The 23715-nt window shown below is 48.3% G+C and overlaps 1 protein-coding gene across 1 annotated transcript in view; it reads right to left on the reverse strand.

Annotated features, from left to right (window-relative positions):
- CFAP61 (cilia and flagella associated protein 61) overlaps positions 1 to 23715 on the reverse strand; it is a gene marked incomplete at both ends in the record, with an annotated part of 78673 nt that overhangs the window by 48729 nt on the left and 6229 nt on the right. The window contains 10 exons of the mRNA XM_080341521.1: positions 5150 to 5284; positions 6770 to 6976; positions 7515 to 7592; positions 8363 to 8489; positions 11096 to 11235; positions 12277 to 12316; positions 13883 to 14046; positions 14814 to 14905; positions 19172 to 19322; positions 21282 to 21399. Of these exons, the coding sequence (XP_080197647.1) occupies positions 5150 to 5284; positions 6770 to 6976; positions 7515 to 7592; positions 8363 to 8489; positions 11096 to 11235; positions 12277 to 12316; positions 13883 to 14046; positions 14814 to 14905; positions 19172 to 19322; positions 21282 to 21399 (1252 nt within the window). The remainder of the gene's footprint in view (positions 1 to 5149; positions 5285 to 6769; positions 6977 to 7514; positions 7593 to 8362; positions 8490 to 11095; positions 11236 to 12276; positions 12317 to 13882; positions 14047 to 14813; positions 14906 to 19171; positions 19323 to 21281; positions 21400 to 23715) is intronic.

Consider the following 23715-nt stretch of genomic DNA (forward strand, 5'->3'; position numbering starts at 1 on the left):
TGCTGTGAGCAGCATCCAGCTGTGTTACAGCCCTGGTGTGAGCAGCATCCACTGCTCCCACACACTGCAGAGCAGAGGTTTGCTGTGCTCCAGCCATGGAGTGAGCAGCATCCAGCTGTGCCCCAGCCCTGGTGTGAGCAGCATCCAGCTGTGCTCTCACACACTGCAGAGCAGAGGTTTGCTGTGTTACAGCCCTGGTGTGAGCAGCATCCACTGCTCCCACACACTGCAGAGCAGAGGTCTGCTGTTACAGCCCCTGTATCTGTACCTGTCCGCCCTCCTGACATCTCCCCTTGGCCACACAAGTGACAACCTTGCTCCCTCAGTTTCTCTCAGCCGTTCAGTGTGAAGCAAAAAGCTTTGCTTGCTCAGAGCAGACTGTTCTGTTGTACACAACCTCTCCCTCCATGGTTTAAAATCTGCTTACGTTAACTCATTTTTATGATTGTTTCAATGCCACCGAGTCAGGTTTCTCCAGCCGCGCTCTAGACCAGCTGGGACCCTCAGTCACGCGTGAGAACGGCTCACATCCCTTCCTTTTCCCCGCTTTCCTGCACCCTGAAACTTCGGAATGGACATAAACCAAGGTCATTGAACAGAGAATAGCCTGGGGACACCAGGACATGGCAGCGTCGCTCAGCACTGTGGAGAGAAAACCTCTTCTAAAGAAAAGAAACTGCTATGCTCTAATAACTGCTCTGTCTTCGTTCTAGAAGCTATAGCAGAAACAACCAAACCATTCTGAACTGCACAATACAACACGACAGCTCAAATGCAGCCATGAAATTAAAGAAATATAATAAACCCGATAGCATGAATAATAATGAAAGGGCAGAAAGAAGAAAATAATTCAACAGATGTGTGACATTTTTGTTCTTCATTGTGGATCAGTTATTCTTGTTAATTATATCACCTATTCTTCCCTTTCATTGATAATTACATGAAACAGATGGATAACAGAATGCTCCCAGATGGTGAGGAAGCAAACAAGTTTACAAATTGTTTATTTATGAAGAAATCATTAAAAATTATTTAATTATCTATAGTTTTCTACTCCACCAATAATTAAACGCACTGTAAAGGCCAGCAGCGCTTCATAAGATATTCAGTATTCTGTCGTAACCAACTGGTTTTTAAGGTAACATGACTGGAACGACTGACAGACGTGCACAGCACAATCATCATCTAACCTGTTTTAACACTGTGGGAATTAAGATTTTGAGTCTTTGGATCTTGTGCCAGTTGGCACTTGGGTACAGTGACTGATTCGGAATACAAAACTCAGAGATCGCCCTTTGCTGTGAACAGCTGCAGAGAGCGCTGGATGCCAGGAGCGGCGCGGAGCCCGCGCGGGGCTGCGCGACACCCTGCAGCGCGGCAGATGTGGCCCGGCGCGGTGCTGAGCAGACCCAAGCGTGCTGCAGTGCGGCAGATGTGGCCCAATGCGGTGCTGAGCAAACCCGAGCGTGCTGCAGCGTGGCAGATGTGGGCCCGGCGTGGTGCTGAGCAAACCTGAGCGTGCTGCAGAGCCACACGCTGGACAGGCAGGCGCTCGCAGGGCTGGATGCGCACGAGATCACCGGCACGCGTGCCAGTCCGGAGCGTGCGACGGGCCCCGGCGGCTCCATGCCTCCCCTCTGCGCCTGATCCATCCGAATCTCTTCCGCAGCAACACGAGAGGGAGTTATAGACAGAGAATCAGCAGCAAAACGTACCTGCCATCGCAAGGAGCGGGGCAAACAACATACTCTGTCATTAGGGACCGTTATAGGAAGATATTACTACGTTCATCTGAATTTGTAGCCCTTCAGGAAATGAAGATTCACAGCTCTCCTGATGCAGAGGTGAAGCAGCACAGAGTTGTGGTTTAAAAGACAGTGAAAAAATTGTGGTTGCTTAAAAAACCCATGTCAAGTTTTAATGAAAAGGCTGGGCACAGAAGAGGAGCAGGTGGAGCTCCTGAACTCTGTTCAGTCATAGTCATTTTAAGGATAAGCAGAGAGGCAACGGAACCGAAAGCCTGGCTCTAACTAGAAACAATATTGAACCAAGGACACGGAGAATAGGCTGGTGGGAAAACTGCAGTTAAATGGCCGTTCGGGTAACGGTAATTCCTGTTTGTGTATGATAAATTCCTGGATTTTGAGAGCAAATCTCTCTACCTTACATCTGGCTCTCCCACAGAGCCTACACAAGGAGGACCTCTGCTTTCCTGGCCACCACGAACTCCAGCTCCTGCTGCCCACGGCGGGGGCACACGGGACTGCCCCTTGTCCACAGCACAGAGCAGAACAGGGATCTGACACAAGGACAATGGGAACAGGTCACCACAGACTCCGCTTCTCTGGTGCTCATCTGTCTGTAACAACCGAGCCAGCCCTGCAGGAAAACCACCTCTCCAGCGCAGCCAAGGTCCATCTGGTCTGGCAGCGCACGGGGATTAGCCCAGGGCAAAGCTTTCCGGTTCAGACTGCTGCTCTCGCTCCTGGCTTTGGAGGAAGGAAACGGGAAAGAGCCCTTGCGGGTCCTGGTTGGGTTATCTGTACGGGGTCAATGTTTCTGAGCGAATCTCTTCATGCTCACAAGCAGGCTGAATGTACTGCAGACACAGCAAGCGGTGGAGCCCCGGGGTGCCGCTGTGCCCCCCTCCACACAGATATACAGGCACAAAGCAGCGCTTGCTCGCGCAGCGCACGGCTGGGCGGCACAGCCCAAGCCGCTCCTGCAGAGAGAGGAGCGAGCAAGCTCAAAAAGGGCTGAGCAAGAGGCAGGCAGCTGAGAAAGCTGTACATGAGGAGTACTTGTTGATGGCTAGATACCAAGGGGCATCTTGTGGGTATCAAAGTATCCATCATAAGTGATATTCAAGCAATTAATTAGGACAGGCAGTTAAATTAAAATCCTACATTTCTGAAACTGACTTACATTTCCAACCTTCGTATTGTAGTTTACCTGAAAGAAATCCCAACACAACTGCAGAGCTTTGGTCCTGAAGGCTGGCGGCCAGTTTACTGTCGCAATTCATGGTGCAGGTCAGCTCTCAGGACCAAGGTGGCATGGGTTACCGGCAGAAAGAAGCAGCATGGGTTCCCGGCAGAAAGAAGCGCCTGCTCATATGAGAAGGCAAAGCCCCCTCAGCTAAAACCAGCCTGATGAGCTGGAGCAGAGAAGTGTGATAAAGGAAGGAGGAGCAGTCTCAACTCTTCGTGCTCCCTGCTTGCCTGAAGCCTTTCAGACCCTACCGCAGCCACGGCCGCAGGGCCGGCAGCAGACGCCGCCTCCTCGCGGCAGTGCGGCGCTTGCCCAGACACCCTCCGCCAGCTCCGCTCCAGCCTCTTCCTCTGCCTTTTGCTTCTCTCTCGCTTTCCTTACGCCACTGCTTGCCATGTCCCTGTCACCTCGCTTCCTAGCCTGCTAACGTCTGCTACAAACAAAATGTGCCACACACTATTTTTTAAGGTGACAATTCTCAGCCCTTCCATACAACGACATACAACTTCTTGGTGGGATATTCTGCTCTTTGCAACACAGATTGTGCCTTTCTGTCCACAGAGTGCCTGAGCAGGCCTTTCAATCGCTACAAAAAGGTAGAAGTAAAATCATTTTGTGCTTACTGCAATTTGATCGATTTTATAAAATATACCTCGTTCTATTTGCAACTCAGCGGCAGGATTTCACAGGAAAGAGCAACGTTATCGATGGGCTGGACCTTCCCCTCTGAACCGGCGGAGCGGGAGGCGCACCGGCCCCTCTGCCGCCCCCCGGCCGGGGAGCTTCCCCAGCGCCGGGCGGCCAAAGGGCCCCTCGCTGCCCCGCTCCAGGAGCCGGCTGAGCTGTGCATGGTTTCAGATTCTTGGTGCTTCAGCAGAGCACAGGCAGCAGCAGCTTCATCCTCAAGTTACCGCTCCAGATGTCAAGTTTGATACAACAGTCTGTCCAAAATCTATAATTAATGCTGGTGCATATGCACGGATACTTATACAGTGGTTAGCCTTAATTTTCTTTTTTTTTCAGCAAAACTTTGTTAATGAAAATCTTGTACATTTTATTAAATAGAAATTCATCAAACCTTTGAGATTTTAAACCATCATCTCAGCACCCGCAGCGCTCAGGAATCCTCAGGAAGAACCTGGGAATGGAGCAGCCAACAGACCTGCAAACCTCTCCAGCATCAGAAGCCTGGTTTTGCAGGCTCACATGAGCACGACAGCAACAGTCCATGTTAGAGACAGGATGGGAAGCAGTTTAAAGAACAGCACCGGTGGGTTGTTCCCCAGCGCCAGGCAGGGCTGCACAGCCAGGGAAGGCTGCTCGGAGCAGAATCCCGACCAGCGGGCTCAGCACGGTCTGTGTCTCGCTTTGCCAACTGCTGCCTAATTAAGAGTTTTGGATGCCAAAAATCACTGACTAACTGAAAAGCACAGCACTAAAAATATTATATGGGAGCTCATCTCAGCCAACTGGAAGTTAGTAGACAGACATAAAGCTCCCTAATTATGTTTCTTTAGGAAATTACAGCTACCTACTGAGAGTATCTATCACTAATGGTGTTTTTCCCAATATTTCAGCTTCACTAGTTACTTCTCTGAGGAGCCACCTTCACATCAAATTTTAGTTATTTAAAAATGTAAGACAAAATAAGGTGTAAGTTATTAAATAAAGGAAGTTTTAAGAGAGAATTTTTTTCCTTTGCTGTTAAATCATTTCTGATATTTTGAAGTGTTCTTTGAGGGTATCTTGTGCATGGAAGAAACCTGACGGAGGACTGAAAAATCAAATTGACTTAAGTCATTTCTACAGCAACAGTCTGAAGCATTGCTTTTGCCACCTGCAGAGCTTGAGCCTCAATGAACTCACCAGGAAGAAGGGCTACACAGCAGGTCGGAGCATCTACAATGCATTGGCAATTTGAAAGCGACGTCATCAAAACCCACCGCTAAAACGCAAGCATTTAGTACGAAAACGTTCTGGTTTGGCGACTGCTGTTTGTAGCGCTTGAAACCCGAGCCCAGGAGCAGCGCTGGGACCGCGCGGGCACGGACGCGACGGTGGATGTAATTAAGGAGCAGCCGATGAGCACGGGACGGCGATGCCGCCCATCTGCCAAGCCGCCGCGCTGGCACGGCGCCCCCGCCGCCCCGGTACCCACCTGAGCCCCGGAGACCTGCTCCGACGGGGCGCCGATGCCAAGCTCTGCCAGCGGATAGACAATCTGTCGTCTCGGCCGCACGGGAACCATGTAATGAAGGGCAGATGTCAGGGAATGGGCCCGGGGACTCTGAAACTGAAAGACAGCGATCTATATTTCAGCAGAGAGAATGTCAGGACGGCACATCACAGATGTCTGCTGCATGGCTTCGCAGATACCAAACTCTTAGCTCTGCTGGCTAAATCTGAGAGAGAAATCGGCAAATAAACAAACATACTCAGAGCAGAGGAATGAATTGCAGATAATTCCTGACACTAATGAAGATAATTATGAGAGTAATTACATTACTATCTCTGTGGGAATGACAGATAAACAAGTGGTTTGGTTTATGGGATTTTTCAGCACAAGTATTTTCCCCAGGAGGATATTTTTCTCCATAGTGATCATGAATCAGCTTGATTTGACCTCATTAAGCTATGTTATCTGCTTGCTGCTAACCTTTGCTTGTTTGGCAGAGAACGGCTATGAATTTATATAGAAATTCTATACCGACTAAAATGTCAATTTCATCCGAGTGATAAATGTTAATAAACTGGCATAAACCTGAAGTGAACACAAACCCTAATGAGAATAGCACGGCTCATTACAAATAGCAGTATTCCATTTATTACTGCATGACCGGCTCTGTCATAATTTACAACATAAAAGTTAAAAAAAGATAATTACAGGAAATAGAGAATGAACATTAACGCAAACTAAATTACACTGAAGTACCGCTCCATCTACAAACATTGAGGGAACTTGACGCTACTACGTTGAGAACTGAGTAAAATATCACATTCACCACTTATTAGAAAGCAATGACAAGCTGGAATTAGACCAAACTGGAATTATCAGGAACATTTCACTTTTGCATCCACTGCCATTAAACTGCATTTTTGTAAGTGCCTCTTAAGAATCTGAGAAGCTAATGCCACACAAGGACATGGGTTCCTCAAGAGAACACTTAATAGAACTCTGCAAAAGCGCTCACTGGAGAGGCAGGAAAAACATGCGTCTGGAAATGGGGAAATGTAGCTGTGCCCGACCTGTGAAAACCCCTCTGTTTAAAGGGCGGCGATTTCAGAGCCACCCGAGTCGCTGGGGACAAGTTCCCTTGGTTGCTCCGCTACCCGGCCGTGCGGAGCCGCTGCCAGGGCGCAGGCTGCGCGGGGCAGCTCCTTAACCCGGCACCGTGCTTAACCTCCCCCGGCCCGCCAGGAGCCACCACCGTTAGCCTGGGCCAGATAGCAGCTTTAGATGCTGCGTTTTTCAAATAATCTCTTGCTTCCACAAATTACGTTATTCACAGAAATGGGTTTTCTCACACAGCATTAGGTTCTTATGGTTCCTCCTGCGGCACTTGCAGAAACATAAATCACGTTTTCAATGAGAGTGAGGTGCCCAGGTCCCACTGATGGAACAGTCCAGAGCACCGAAATCACTTCTCAGGAGTTCTTATAAACCACCTGTGTTCTTAATATTGTCCTGTTTACAGTCATTCACAGAAGCAAAGAGAAAAATAAAGTGAGCAAAGATGACAATATTGCGTATTAAAAATACAACTAACTTTCTTCTTACCTCGCCTTCCACATACTGTGGATAAATAGGATAGTAAAGAGAAGATTTGTGGGCCAAGCGAAGAATCTCCTTTAGAAAGTGCTTTGTATAATGATGAAATATAGGATTTAAGACGAAGTGGCAAAGATGTCCATGTTCTTCTTGCTGGTAGAAATTGAAATTAATAAAATCTTCGATGTTGTAATGTGATCGAACATACTCAGTATCCTGGAAAGTAAGAATTTGGAATTCAGCAGTGATGAAACAGCTACATTAACAATCTTTTAGCAAGTGCTTTCTATCAATTAAGGAAGTAAATCCGAGCACTGAAATGGAGTGCCTTAGGGAGTTACTCTCTGTTAAAGCACACTGGCTCAACAGATTGTTCTTCAAAATCTTTCTATTGTCTCAAAATGTATTCCTGCAGCTCGCACACCTTTATTTACAGGGAATGTACACTTGCCCCTTTCACAACAGTATCTGGTACAGGTTAACAGACATTCATGGAGCAGGGGGGAGAAACAAACAAATACAAACCCAAACTGTTGTGCCAGGTTCAAGACAGAGAAGTCTAGAGTGTCCTCCCACAAAGCAAACAGACTGCTCTGCAGCATCCACGGCAAAACTGCTCACTGACTTTGGAAAGGAGGGGGCAAAATACAGGTGCTTTCTGCCAGGTACGTGTACAGCGGCCAGCATGAAACTCAGCCTTTAGTGTTGGGGGTCGAGTGGTACAGTTTTCACACAACGCAGAAACAGAACTTACCATTTCATCTCTAATAACAGAAACACCAACTATTTGATCCAAAACTTCTGCTACGAAAGCCTGCACTGGGGTCCCATCCTGCAAGGCAAAAGCAACACATAGCACACTTCCTATTTCATTACTAATCTTCCTTTGAGTTGTAACGGTGTATTTCACCGCATAGAGTTCAAATACGTTCCTCCCAGTGCACATTCTACACACTGTCCCACTTTAACCACCCTTCCTGAACTCGAGGTGTAGTGTCTAACCAAGGGACATGGCTGCACCCTTGAGCAGCCCTCAGCTCAGCCAGGATGTAGCTGCTAGAGGAGTGCTACAGACACAGCCACTGCGTCAGCCCTGGGTTCACTTCTGGTCTTAGTAAAGGATATTCATTAAAATATATATTCTTCATCAATGGTTGTATGGACTTGGCTGCAGCTGTATGATTGGGAAGGATAGTGCTTGCTGTTTTGTCTGTGCAGCACTTTCCTTCACACAGCAGCAAGGCGATGCTCCCCACTGTGTGGCAGGCACACGTCTGGCCACGGCATGGGAAGGAGGAGGCCCCACCACGCGAGGAAACACGAGTACGTGTTCATCACACAGCCAGGCACGTGCCCAAGAAAAGCCATCAACGCAAAGCGGGCCGGGAGTGACCAAAAATGCACCCAGCCTGTGTCTGGCCCCTCCGGAGAGGCAGCTGGTTTAGCCACGGTCAGGCTGAACACAGCCTGTACCAACTGCTGGTGCTGGCTTGAGTACCTATATACACACAGCATGCTAGCCGAGAGTAACGTGATCAGTGCTGCTTGTATTGCCCTGTATCTATCCATCCTCTTAGAAGTGTATTTGCAACAAATACTCACCGGATCCCTGCGAAACAGATTAAATCTCTCTAAGTCATTCAATATGTTTTCATTCAAGCTAAGGGTTTTAACGAGCATTTTGACACCAAGTACGTCATCGGTTGTTGCCCTTCTTACATTAAACGACCTGTAAAGAAGAAAAAGAGAGGGAGAGTGTGAAAGTTCACTCTGTGACAAATTAAAGACTACAATTCCCACGCTTAAGACAACACGCCTTCCACATGCACCAACCACGTCTTTTACAAGATGAAATGGGTTGCTATATGACTATTGTTCCAAACGCAGATATTAACTTACTGTGTGAATATCCACATACTTAGAGCACCTCGAGACTGCTGCTTTAACTGCCACTGAACAGCCAGCCCTTGTGCACCTGCAGCCCAGGCACACAAAGCAACAAGCGGCTCTAACCACAGACATCACCTAATGTCCACGTAAAGAAGAGCCAGCAGAGAGCTGATCCGTTATGGGAAATTTCACAGCTCAACCTCATTGATCCCTTTCAACGCGATGATCTGAGTGCTCAAGAGCGCACGTTTGATTACAAAACTACGAAGGAATCTGAACAAGTGGGCGCCAGCTCAGCGCGCCCCTTCACTGGCCGCTCGCGCAGCCAGCCGGCCCCGCGGCCGGGCCCCGGCGAGCAGGATCGGCGCGGTCAACCTGCCGGCGGCGGGCTGCGTGGCCGCTGTGAAGAAAACAACGTGCACCACACCAAAACCTTTCAAATAAACAAACCCAGCAGGTCTGGCGTGAGCGTGAACAGCAGCAGGACAACCCAAGGTCTGTGCTCGTTTCTCTTCCAGTAGTGAATTAACTCATTTGAGATGCCCAATCCCTTTGACTGCTCAGAGACCAGGACACTATTATTATTATGCTTTTTAGTGAAAATGGAGAGAAAGTATCCATTAAGCATTTCAGGCTATGCCTTGTCATCTCTTATTTTTTCTCGCTCCCTGTTAAGTAGCAGACCTGCACTTCCATTTGCTGCACTCCTGCTTTTTGTGTACTTAACACTTTTTCTCATTCCTTTTACAACCTTTACTAATCAGTATCTCATTTTGTGCCTGGGCCTCTTCTGATTTTGTCCTTTCATGTCTTCATATCCTCATCTCCTTACCCCTGCTTTTCTTTTAGTCCATTTTCTGTGACTTCCTTTTCACTCTCATGCCTTTCGAAAGCCCTCGGTGCAAGTGCAATATATCGATCTTTTACTTTTTCATATTTTGGTTTTATATCTAAGCGAGCATCTGCTGCTGTGCACTGAGTTTTTCCATCCTTCAGAAGCTTTCCAAAAGCTTCATCTGTTTTTTCCGTAGCTTTTCTGATCCTCAACCTCAATGAAAGGCTATCTTTCCTTATTTTCCTGCATAGCTGCAGGGAGTTTGGAAAATGCCACTAATTATTCTCTTTTCATGGAAGGCCTGGTGTCATTTGGAATACGCACAGTTTAATCAGAATTGTAAGGGGTTTTTTAAAAACCTTGATAACAAGTTTAATTTGGACCCAAATCGCAAGAGGATGTGTCGGTAGCAGCGGCACCGGCCAACGGCTAACAGCTGCGGCCGCGATGAGCAGGAATGACTGCAGCCGCTCCTCGCATCCAGCTGGATCCTCACACAGCGCACGAGCCCAGCTCCATCCCACGGCACCATCCCAGAGCCAGGTCCTGCGTGAGCTACTTGTGCACCACCAAAGGTGATAGAGTACGCAGTTAAAGCACAAGTATTTATCTGAAACCAGGCAGCATTTAGCTACATCAAGACAGAAAAAATCTCCAGCTGTGCCAGCGTTTAAGCTTGGTGTTTGGGCCAGTACAGGCCCGTCACACAAACAAAGCACTGGAAAAGTCATACCAGCTAACAGAAGTCATCGCAAGAGAGGGCTTGTGTCCTGGTTCACCAGTATTTCAGACTACAGAGTGTTCAAAGTTTCGCAGAAATTGAAAGGTACAGAATAACAGATTCAACACAAAAAAGGAAGAGAGAAATGGTATCAACTAGATACTCAACAATGAGGTTACTGCTGTGTTCTGCACATTCCAGAAATGCAATGCTGCATTTCTCTAAAGAGAGCTAGACCGTGTTTCCAGAACTTTCCAGCACCGATGTCGCACAGCGTGCCCGCGGCCAGGGTTCCGTGCCGCCCTGCTCCACAGCAGGCTAACTTCAGGGTGCCACTGGTCCATCCCAGTCATCATCTCATTAAGGTAGTACTGTACATACGAGTTTTACACGAATCGGCTCATTGCACTTTGTTTTAACTTAAAGGAAACTATATATAAATGCTGGCAGTCAGAAGGTGCTTGCTTTTACATTTTTAATTGTATCATTTTTTTGTTTCGTTAAAAATCATGTCACTAACTCCTTTACCTCATTGAAAATATCAGGCTATTTCTACACCGCCTAGTACAGTGCTGTGTGGACACACATCTGAGCAGGCTTCGGGTCCGCTCCAGCGCGGGGAGCAGGACAGCTGCAGCAATGCTGCCCAGGACTCGGTGACTCAGCGCCGCTCCCGCTGCGCCAGGCGCACCCCGCGCTAGCCAGCCGCGCTGGATGGGACCCACGCCACCGATCTTGCAAGGCGCTGTGCCGTGCCGTGCAGAACAGCGGCGTGGTCTGAGGCAGCAAAGGCACACCAGTCTGCTGCCAGGCTGGATGACGCGGGCATTACGTACGCCATAAACCAGCTCTGAGTACATCGGTGGCCGCCACGAGGCGCATGACTCACTTGAGCAGTCCCGCGCGGTGGAACACGTACAGCTCATGGTCACATTGGGAGGTACAGAAAGGGACAACTCGAACAAAACTCTGGATCAGGTGGAACTCCGGTACATTATGTGGCACAAGGATGACACAGAAGTCTTTGTCCTGAAACAGATTTGCAGACAATAAAGGCTCTTAGTGATCTCAATCTAAGCTTTACACAAAAGCTTCTGACTAGAGGGGACAGAAAGGAAACAAACCGAAGGCAGATCTTACAATGTATGTTCGCTCCAAGTGTTGCTCTACGGATGCCTGGGCAGCACAAAGGAGCTGCTGGCTCACAGAAATGGTATTTTAGTTCCCATGGTAAAGATTTCCTATTTAATACCCTGATATTCCTTAATGGTCTTTTCTTCCACCCTCCTCCACCCTGCACCACATCTTTTTTTCTTCAGTAGAATAGAATATTTTAGTTGGAAGGGCCCTACAACGATCACCTAGTCCCATTGTCCAGCAGAAACATTATCTCTATGCCTACATCTTCAGGGCTAACATTTTTCCCTTAAAAGGTCATTTTTTCTACCTTACTACTCTTCTGAAGTGAAATTTTAGGACAATGTATGGATCCTCTGCACCTCTGCAGCCAAGTGAGACCACCAGCTAGAACAGCACATGCTAAAGTCCCGAAGAGCCAGCCGGTGTGTCCGCACAGACCGACGTGCCCCGCGTGCACGGCGGCCGCGATGAACGCAGCTTTGTGTGCGCACTGACAGCCAGCGTGCCCGGAACTTGGCACGTTAGCTTGCCATGAACATAGACCTTCAGTGCCACTGTTTAGCCTATAGGTAAATACTAGGGATTTCCTTAATACTGCTGCTTTCTAGGCTTTAACTCCACCTCTTTCAACATATTTTCCATGATTTTATTTTTAATTTAGGTATATAGTCTGGATCCATACGTGATTTTAAGGGAGTTTGAAACATTGGCTTTCTAAATCTGCATCTCAGAAGAGTCCCCGTGGAACATAAACCAAGGACTTACGCACACAGCACAAAGTGCAAAAGCAGCCCAGGAGTTCCTGCTGGGGCAACTCAGCCCAGGTCACGGGCCACACAGACCCCTGGGAGCCACTGACCTACCGCCGCTGTATCCAAACACTCCATCCCCACACGTACACACACACTTTAAAACTTTGATTAGACATACCGGAAAAAGCTTGAAAACATGATCCAAAAAATCCAGTGATCTGCAACCAAGAGTAAACAGCGTTAAATAAAGTGCCTACCAGACATCCTATACATTTTGATATTTACACCCCATAAGTGCAACACTGATTCACAGCGCTAATCAGACAGTCCCGCTAGTTCATCATGGATCAGCTGCAGATGTTGCATGCTGCACATCAGGTGTTTAAAGCATCATTATCAATAAGAACAAACCCTAATGTCTCATATAACATCAAGCCATTGTGCTCTTCACTGAAAGGAAACAAAACATTCCTCGTGTTCTTGACGTCACCGTTTTCAGAAGCACTCACGGACCGCTGGAGAAGCGCCGGCACACAGCGAACCGGAGCGAGGGCACCAGCAGCTGGTGCTACAGCCCATGATGCTTTCATCCAGTGCCAAGAGTTCCGTCACTAAGCTCTTGGTAAACCTGCCCAGCGTATCTGTCAGACTAACAGGAACATCAATACTCTGAGATTGTTTTTGAGCACTTCCCTCCTTTCCACTTCTCACCTCCTGGTTCAGAGCAATTCCACTCTGTTTTCCATGGTGACAGGGAAATGTGACATTCGAGTTTTAAAAGATATGAGAAATCTAAAAGGTTCATCCTGTTTCTCCTGTGTGTAAGGATATCAAAGAGCTCTAGACCCAAAGAGTTATGCTCAAATGCTATAAAATGTCTTTTTAGGTAATACATATGTGTACTGAATTTCTTCAAAATACTGATAAGACCTCTCCTCCCTCCAGACCTGTAATTAAGTTCCCTTTAATTATTTCACCAATATTATTACTGAATGAAAAGAGAATTTCTAATTAAAATACCTATGATTGAATGAAACCTGAAAAAAATAGCTCTGAATACAGATCTGGATTGGGCTATTATATATATTCACCTATACAATACTGAATTATGACCAGTCAATAGGATAGCTAAAGGAGGGAAAGGAAGGCATCAGTGCAATGTAGTGCTCCATTTTCTGGTATCCAGCGCCTTCTGGGCAGCGAGGAATGCAACAACAGATGTAGGAGATTTTTCAGGGGGCTTTAAAAGGTATCAAGTATCTGCAGATAAAGCAGCAATTTAGTTCCTCTGCATTTCACTTCCAATGCACTAACAAGCCACATGACAGCTCCAGACTTAAGAGATGGAAACATGAGCAAATGTAGTGGGGTAACACACATTCCTCGAGGGCTCAGATGGGATCACTGCTGCGCTTGAGCAGGGCTGTTTCTGGGTCCACGCGCGCGGGGTCCGCAGCAGCTCCTGCAGGACAAGGTCCCGAGTTCAAGCTCAGCAGCAGTGGTTTAAGATAAGAACCCTGTGTCTTCCCCACACTGTAGTGGACACTATCATAGAAAACCGAACTCTTAACTTTTTGTCCACGCAGTCCTACCGAAGATGGGAAGCTGCAGGTGGAAAATTTCAGTAAGGTATTAGTGGAGGCAAACGAGAAATTAAAAAAAAGAGGTCAGAAGAAATCCAACCGAACTTCAGCAGGTGCTGCCACGTTCAGATTTGTCCTAAAAGATAAGATTGAAAGTTGTTCTTACGATCAGGACAGCAGTAGCTATTCACCCACACTCACCTGGTTTCATGCTTCTCATCGATACAGAACGTGTGGATGCAGAACGCGTTGGACGCTGCTCCGCACGCCGGATGCAGGGGAGGCGGCGCCGCGGCTCCGGAACCTGCGCCGCTGCCACCACCCACCAGCGGCACAGCACGGGAAACGCCGGCGGCTCCGTCTCGCTGCAGTAACAACACACGAGTGGTCACTTACAACACTCCAGAAAACATTTCCATGTCTTAATTAAAGGTCCTGCATCGTTCCTATCTCTTAGCACTCCAAGCAGACACACAGGGAGGTACGTTTTACTTGTCACGTTTTGACAAATACAGAAGCTCAAGGAAGTACTTTTAATGTAATATCTACCTGTTTCTGAAACACTAGATAAAAGCGGCCTTTAAAAATACATACATTCTTCCTGAAAAGCAACATATTCACAAACTAATAGTTACCATTAGAATCCCCTTGTGAGGTGATAAAATATTTCTCTTTCAGAAATGTTTCTATATAAAAAATTGTGTTTCTAGATGCATATTGAAAATATATGAAAATTAAAAACACGCTATGTTAAAGAAAATGGGATCAATGCACAGAATACTGTGGAAATGGAAACGAATAATAATGGGAAGAAAACCACGGCAGCTTTGATGCAGCACTGAGAGACCAGAGACAGATGTAGCCCTTTTGAGTATCTCAGGATAGATCCCCTGCTGACTGATGCTGCACCAACACACCTCATAGCAAAACTCCTTTATCACATCGAGTAAAGAACAGACAGAACATGTGCCCTTTACCTTCTACAAATTACAGGCTAAACCCAAGCTCTGTTGCCGCTTTTCAGCTTGGGTAGCTTTCCATCAGCACCAGGCTTTTAGCTCAGCAACACAGGCAAGTTTTGCTTCAAATGAGCTTTCAAAGTTATCAGCAGTGCTGTGTACAGTGGGATTACCTGCACAGCTGCCTCCTGACCGCCCGTATGCGCACAGGTTTGTGATGAAGCACGCTCTGTTTCTTGACTTGCTTGATTGCTTTTGTCTCCATCTGAGTAACAAAGAAAATAGATGCGTCAGGCTCAAAATCGCAAGCTGAACCCTCAGAGTCACAGCAACGACATTGAGCGCGCCAGGCTGGGCTGCGGCCATGGGCGCTGCTGCCCCGTCGGTGCCGCTGCCGCTCCGCCGGTGCCGCTCCGCTGGTGCCACAGTGCCGCCTTGCCGCTGCCGTGCCACCAGAGAGCCGCGCCGGCGCGGGCGAGTCTTTAAAGCCAATGGAGATGAGGGTATTCAGAGCCAGACAGCAGCTGATAACGCAGCAGAAAAGTCGCTTTTCAAGTTAACCTTGTGGACCACCATTATTTTAATCATCAACTTTGGAAAGAAACATCGCAGTATTAGTGAATCCTGTGTATTACTCCAAATAACCAAAAGCAAAGGGCAGCTGTATCTTTAGCCCCTGAACGCCTTCCATAGTTCCGTCATTCCTTAAATCGTCACCTCCCTAGTTTTACGCATAGGTTCACCGCTTGCTTTTATATTTAAAGATAAAGCCTGCAAACAGGTTTCAGCTAATAAACTGCTCAAGTGTGGGTATGGCTGCTGCAGGGGACACAGCGGGTCAGTAACTCCAGTAACACAAGTGAGTCGAAGCTCCTGAGCTCCAGGAGGAAAAAGCCTTCAGAAAACCCAGCACAACACAACCCTGCGCCCCCCGCTCCGAACCCTCCCTGGGGGAGCCCACCTCAGCTACACTCACCAACACAGCACTGCCTCACACAGCACGGAGCTTGCATTAAAACCAAAACACCTCAAAGGTTTAAAGTAATTTAGCCAACGGTATTTTCAAAACTCTTATCTGAAAATTGTGTCTCTGGTAGCAGAAAAGAATGCAGACACAATGCGCAGGGCAAGCAGAAACACAGGGGTTACAAATCACGGTTCTCCGGGGGTATCGCAGATGTGAGACTTCTCAGAAATGATCAAATGTCGTCCTGATTAACCCAGCTACATTTCTCATTATAAACAGCCCTGCAGGTGTCACAAGTTAATTAATACAAGCCTCTTGTTGTCATGTAAATATTGATGTGTTGTTTCTGACTTTCTACTACAACGAAGCCCCTCAATGGCTCCACCTCCGCTCCCGTCAAATGGAGCTGCACCGCTGTTTACACACACGCTGCACACCAGCAACTGGCGAGAACAGGAATATTGCGGCACTGAAGGAAGGAAGGAACACGAACGCAAAGCAAATTCAAGCAATTGAGCGGCTGCTGGGCTGTGACAGAGGCAGCAGCCAGCGGATCAAAAGCCAGTTCACATGAAAAGCCCTTCAATCACTCCCACCACACCACAACGTTTTCTAGCTGCTAATTCGTGACACCACAGAGCAACAACCAAATTACTGTAATTACCCCAAAACCTAAGTGGCATATCAATATTGTGTTAAATAGACATTTTTTACACTCTTTCATTATTATTCAGTATTACATTTTGAAAGGAAAAATAATATCAACCTGTGGTCTCTGCTTACAAGCTAAAGAGCCTGAAAAAATACCCTTAACATGGTTTTGGTCTTTTGTGGTGTTTTTTGTTTGGTTGGTTGTGTGCTTTGTGTGTTTTTTAGCATGGGAATGTAAAATCATTGCAGGCAGGAACACAGCCCGCATTTTAAGTTGGCAGCGCTCTAATGCACTGCCAGAACGTCCACAGCCCCGTCGATGCGCGGCGCCCAGCACCCTCGCTGCTCCCGCAGCCAGCGGCAGCGTGCAGCGCCTGTCCAGGGCCGCAGCCTGCAGCAACACGGCAGTTCTTAGAACAGCGCTCCTATAGTCACGCACACGGTAGGCAAGAGAGTCAAATACAAACTATATGCGACCGACACCGTGATGTGTTCCAACAACATAGGTTAGCCCTTGTATTGGAAAGGCTCAACAATGGACTGCCAGGATGCAACTCTTACATGGGCTCTACATTTACCAAAAAAGAGAATTTCCTTCTCAAATGACGTTTTTAATAAAATGAAAAAGTCAGAGAGGATGGGAATCTGGCTTATGAGTTGGTCCAGGTTATTTTGCAGTACACTTATTAAAATAGCCGGCTTTTTTCTTTCCTTTCTTAACAGAAAAACCCCAACCAACCAAACGCAGCATCGCTGCTTTTCCCCAAGTCTGAACGAATGAACATGGAAGTGAGTTTTGAGACACACCTTCACCAACGAAACCCAAACCACCCAGCGGGAAAGGGCTATTCCTTCCAGCTTGCTGAGAAATACGGACTTTCTGGTCACAGTCACAGGTCTAATGTGTAACCAGCTGTTACACGGTGCATATCTTCTCAATAAACCACAGCAGACTTCTGTAACTGCGACCAGCTAATGCCTTACTGAATTGGTATTAGAAATTAGACTAATAATAGTATATATTTGGGATTTTTTCTTTTCCTTTTTTTTCCTTTCTCTGAAATTCAACCACCACAGCCTTTAGTTTCATTTTTCTCCCTTTTTGGCCATACCAGGCAGGTATAAACAACAAGTTATGATGTTTCAGGACAACCAGCACTTCTAAAATATGCAAAGCTACAACAATAGATTTAATTATTCTTCAGTGATAACAGAATTAATATTACTGAGCTACTCTAATTTCTGCTCAGTTTCTACTGTCTCTCCGTAAGAACAGCACCAGCCAGGCTCTTCACGTGCGATACTCAAGCTCCTTCCCGGGCGCGTATCTGCGACCGTCAGCGCCCTGCGCTCGGCTATCTGAACAGCCTGCAAATAACGCTTGCTCCCCAAAGCTGCCCCTTACCTTCTGAATACAAGGATACTACTACTACTAAAAATCTTACTTCAAGGAGACACACGGCATTGCAAACTAGATCAGTATCAACCCTCGAAAGTAACCTAGCTTTTAAATGGAAAGGAAAAACGAGATGAACACATGGGACCACCAATCAAGGTGCTTAATGAATTTCTGAAAAGCACTCAGATGTAGATTGACCACAGTTATATAACAAACTGGACAGAACGGTTGTTTATGCTACTTAGCATGAACATTTAGAAAGTCTCATGGATTTCCCAAACGTCAAGAAAGAAGTGTGAAAGCTGTCCTGCTGAAGCCCCACCAACACAGTGCCACCGGCTCTGCCGCAGCCCCAGGGCCAGCCGCCGCCACCGCCGCGGCCGTCACCAGAACCAGGGGACAGTCACAAACGGCTGCGGTTGAAGGGACCGCTGGAGGTCACCATGTCCAAGCCCCTGCCAAACAGGGGCCCTGGAGCCGCCGCCCGGGCCTGCGTCCCAGCTCGTTTCCAGAACAGACTATCCTGAGCGATCTTTCCTCCTCCATCAGCCTCATTTGTGTTTCTGCGTGTCTGTCACCTGTTTTAAACCATCCTCCTGAAGCTCCAGGAGCACAGACGATGCAGGAGGAGACAGCTCCCTTCGTCTCTTCTTCACGAGGAGGACGAGTCCACGGGAGCAGCTCCAAGGCTGGTTTTCCCTTCCCTTCGCTGCTCCACGGACGCGGCTCTGAGGCCGCAGCTGGCGGCTGCTCTGCAGCTCCCTGGCTGCCTTTCCGCCTGCTGCTCTGTGTTTAGACACAGATACACAGCCACCTAATGGTGTTTCCTTTCATTCTATTACTGATAATTAGCAGATAGCAAAATGTTGCCCTTTTGCACAAAATGCCCTTTGACACTGAAAAATAAAGGTGACAACTGTAGATGATTTACATGACACTTCTGTTCTACAAACAGGTGCCATTCATGTTAACGGTGTTTATCATCTGCAGTAAGGCAGCTGCTAAATGTGGTGGTGTATCGTGCCCAATATGAAAATAAAGAGACAGTTCTTATCTTCCAGATTCTTGTAACCCAGAGGACTGCAAACAGTGAGCAAGGAGAGCAGAAGCTGGACCACAAGGAAATGGCACAAGTCAATGGGACAGCATAGCAGGCACAGTTAATCAGCTGCTTAGCTATCAGACTTTAGAACCAAATTTCAAAATTAAGTCTTCAATTAATAGTACAACTGTAGCTAATTGATATAAAATACACCTGATGCTTTATCTTTCTGAAACTTGAAACCGAGGTTTATCCCGAGCCTGGCACAGACCAGCTCCCACAAACAGCAACCACTGCCGAGGCAGAATTCGTGTCCTGAATTAAAAAGCACCAGACAACCAGCTCCAAAACAGATACCTTGTTTTGTTTTCTTGCTAGTAAACCTATATCCTCTTCCAAGCTTTTGCAAAACCTATCAGAGGCTAGAAATAAATACATCTTGAACGTATCCAGCATTTGAGAACACAAGTACCTTCCTGAATGCTCGGCTCTTGCGGCATCTTGAGAACGTCGGGATGCGGTTTGCAGAGGCCGTGAAAAGGGCCCAGGTCAAAGCACTCTTGAAACAGGGAAACGTTCACTCGAGAGCACAGGCTCATGAATCCCACTGCAGTGCCACCATCCTGGAACAGAAAAGCAATGCCACACGTGTGTAACGCTTGAGCACGTGATTTTAGGTCAGGACAAAACCTGAACATACAGTCGCTGGAATGTAATGGTTAGTGTTCCGTCTCTGGCTGTGCAAAACAGAAAAACATAAAGGAACTATTGCAGCAAAAGATGCTTTTTTCCCTTGTGTGTATTAGGACTTGTACATTAGATGTTATAGCTAACAAAGTAATTATAACCTCTGAGAGCATTAGGATTATATATATGAAACAACTAATGACATATTGTTCCAATAAAATATTTCTTACAGTAAATAAAAACCATACCTTTTGACTATATCTCTCAAAAAGGTATATTTTTTCTTTAACTTAGAGTGCAGCTACGGTAAAATCTGGGTTTAGCTAGCCACACCAGCTGAATCATTGCTGGACACAGCTTTGTAGATGAAGTTGTGCTCAAACCAAAAAGCATGTTTTATTTTCCTATGAAAAAGATTAAATTCAAGAATGCAATTATATCCTATATAAACAGTATCTAACACTGTATATGGCATATATTATTTGCAGCAATTATAAGTGCTAATTATTTTCAAGTTAAAAAACCCCTAAGACCCAGTGTTCAACAACAACAACAAGTCCTGGCAAGTGTGAAAACGACCAGATCGCTGCGATGCTGAAACGGCACTTTGCTGTGGTCGGTGACTACGGACGGAAAACACGCGGAAAACACGCGCTGCCACGCTGCGGCTGTTCTGGTTTGAGCCGAGATGAGTCTAGAAGAAGGCAGCTCTACAGTTTCCAGCACTATATGCAACTTTCTAGTGGAGCACACATAATGACAATAGGTTCTCTCCTTAATACAAATAATGAAAACCTCCTCTTTAAACACAACGAAATCTCCGTGGCTGGATTTGGGTAGCTGTTTTATCAGGCCACCAGCACGCCCATAAACAGACAAAAATACAAAGTTTGATTTTTCTCCCCTCGAACAACAAGTGATTGCTTGTTTGCCTTGTTTGCGTAACGGACAAAAGCTGGGGCGCGGCAGTTGTCTGGCCGCTGTGTAATTTTAGGCCCAAGGCTCAGCAGAGGCTGATTAACCAATCCATCTACCATATGTGCAAAAAGAGGCTGCCAGCTTCACTCTCTGCAGGGAAAATTGGCTCCTATCTTGGTTCGCATGGAGGTGTCTTTCCAATCTGCAGCAGCAGCGGCAAGTATAAACTGTGAGGGCCTGAAGCACCTTTTGCTGGTATCACATTGAGCTATAAAGTGTACAATTGAAATGTATTATTTATAAAGACAGCCATTTGTAATGTGCTATTACACTAATGCTTTATTGTTTCCCATTTGGCTTCCAATGGTAGTGATTACATGTTAAGGTTTCATAAAATCATTTGCTACAGAAAGCAGACTTCTGGAATTAAGTAGGTTATGTTGCCTATCAGCTTATGAAGCAGAATTGTACCATGCAGAATTACTAACGCATGAAAATATTAACAGGAATTTTCAGCAGGATAACTGTTGCCACTTCTTTTTCCTTTAAATTCCTGGTTTTCTGTCTTCAATTCAGCAAAAGTCTGACTGCCTGAGCCAAAAGATAGAAAACATCTATAGCGTTTTTAACTGTGAAAGTGTTACTGGCTGTTAGTTTTCACAGGCAGTATTAAATTTCACCAGGAGTGAAAACTGGTCATCTGTGATGCAAATATCCAAAATGGCAACGTGGTTTCCTCAAGTCGCTTCCAGTTACTCAAAAAGAATCCACACAGTTACTAGGAATTGCTGCTTCGTTTGCTCAGCAGGAGACAGCAGTCCCCAAAAAGGCACGGCGCACACCGCGGCAGGTGGCACCGCCAGCGCGTCCAAAACTGAGCCTGGTTCTTATCCGTGGAGCTGCAGCGTGAGCGGTTACTCACATGGGACACCACTAACACTGAGACCACACGAACCCGGAGCTTACAGCACACTGACCTCACACACAACGGTCTGATGTTCTGCATCTTGACATTGGATGAGACTAGCAAGGAAATATTTACTACGGGTTTCTATCGGGGTCCAGATTTGTATGAGATCATCATAATCTTCCAACCTACAAAAAAAACAGATCGGGTCATATCCTAAAGATCCGCTATTAATAGCTGTTGATCACTTCTGTTCTACTCTGTTAGCACATGGACAAACGTTGCAAATACCCCATCCAAAGCCTCCACCCACAAACGTGCAGCTTCAGGTTGGACACGTCCCCGGTGCAGACAGAACCACGTCCAGCAGGCAGCACAGCCCCCTGGGGCCCGGGAGCCGCATGGAGGTGCTGAGCCCCGCGGAGGTGCTCAGCCCCGCTGACAGCCCTGCCCGCAGCACCCCGGGCAGGGTGCACCTGGCCTTTAGGCCGCATTTACAATAATTACTTTCAGTGACTCAAACCATCAGCTGGTTAGAGTTGGCAGAGATCTCGAAAAGCTACACCGGTGCAATTTAGAAAATCGGTTCTTTAAAAAAAAAAAAAGAAAAGAGTGCCTTTCTGTATGGGAGAAACAGTGCTGAGTATCGGCTAGATGGCTGTCATTACACACAGCGGTGCAGGAGTCACCGGGCACACACAGAGCCATTACGCCTGTGTGAAGTCAAGTTAATGCGCCGCTAGTGAAAAAGATACAAAGGCCAAAGTGCAATTATTCTCCCCCTGTGCCTCCCAAAGGCTTTCTGCAGGGCTGGAACCGCCGCTCCGGGCCTCGCTGCCCCGCGCTGCCGAGCTCCGCGCAGCCAGCCCGCGGGACACTGGGGTTACCTGCTGCTGGAGCTCAGCGCAGCCAGCCCGCGGGACACTGGGGTTACCTGCCGCTGGAGCTCAGCGCAGCCAGCCCGCGGGACACTGGGGTTACCTGCCGCTGGAGCTCAGCGCAGCCAGCCCGCGGGACACTGGGGTTACCTGCCGCTGGAGCTCCGCGCAGCCAGCCCGCGGGACACTGGGGTTACCTGCCGCTGGAGCTCAGCGCAGCCAGCCCGCGGGACACTGGGGTTACCTGCTGCACTGGGGTTTACCTGCCGCTGGAGCTCAGCGCAGCCAGCCCGCGGGACACTGGGGTTACCTGCCGCTGGAGCTCAGCACAGCCAGCCCGCGGGACACTGGGGTTACCTGCCGCTGGAGCTCAGCGCAGCCAGCCCGCGGGACACTGGGGTTACCTGCCGCTGGAGCTCAGCACAGCCAGCCCGCAGGACACTGGGGTTACCTGCCGCTGGAGCTCAGCGCAGCCAGCCCGCGGGACACTGGGGTTACCTGCCGCTGGAGCTCAGCGCAGCCAGCCCGCGGGACACTGGGGTTACCTGCTGCACTGGGGTTTACCTGCCGCTGGAGCTCAGCGCAGCCAGCCCGCGGGACACTGGGGTTACCTGCCGCTGGAGCTCAGCGCAGCCAGCCCGCGGGACACTGGGGTTACCTGCCGCTGGAGCTCAGCGCAGCCAGCCCGCGGGACACTGCCACACACTGCACTGGGGTTTACCTGCCGCTGGAGCTCAGCGCAGCCAGCCCGCGGGACACTGCCACACACTGCACTGGGGTTTACCTGCCGCTGGAGCTCAGCGCAGCCAGCCCGCGGGACACTGCCACACACTGCACTGGGGTTTACGTGCTACCGAGCTCAGCGCAGCCAGGCTGTGTCACACTGCCACACACTGCACTGGGGTTTACGTGCTACCGAGCTCAGCGCAGCCAGGCTGTGTCACACTGCCACACACTGCACTGGGGTTTATGTGCTGCTGGAGCTCAGCGCAGCCAGGCTGCAGGACACTGGCATGGGCTGCATATTGCACAGGGGTTTACTTAAACAGACACAAACTATCCCCCATTGAACCACTTAAAATAAAAGTTAATTCTCCAGCAGGATCAATATAAGCCTTAACAAGAAGCTTCACCGCTTTACCAATAGACTGAAGAATTTAACAGTGTCACAGCTGAGGCACGAAGGCCAACGGCAAACCAGCTCTAACATGGAACTGCTTGAAACGACACTGCCTTTTGATCTATCTGTCTGAAAAATGTAGGCGGTCCAACCAACAATTCTGCAACTAAAAGCAGTGGTAAGAAAAGCAGGGCTGAGCGGGGCTGTCAGAGGGAACGACTCTGAGTAGCCCACGGTTAAGAACTCCTTGTGCCACGGAACCCGCTCCCCTGTGACCACCCACAAGGAGACAGAGGAGCCCCACGGCATAAGGGACAAATCACGAGAGCAACGGCCTTGCCGCCCGCCGCGGGGCTCTGCTGCCCCCTGGCGGCTCCGCGGCGCTACCGGCCGGGGCGGTGCGGGGCCGGCGCGGTGCGGGGCCGGGGCGGTGCGGGGCCGGGGCGGTGCGGGGCCGGGGCGGTGCGGGGCCGGGGCGGTGCGGGGCCGGTCCTCCCGTGTGCCCC

Source organism: Nesoenas mayeri (genome assembly GCF_963082525.1).
Source record: "Nesoenas mayeri genome assembly, chromosome: 3".
NCBI lineage: Eukaryota > Metazoa > Chordata > Aves > Columbiformes > Columbidae > Nesoenas > Nesoenas mayeri.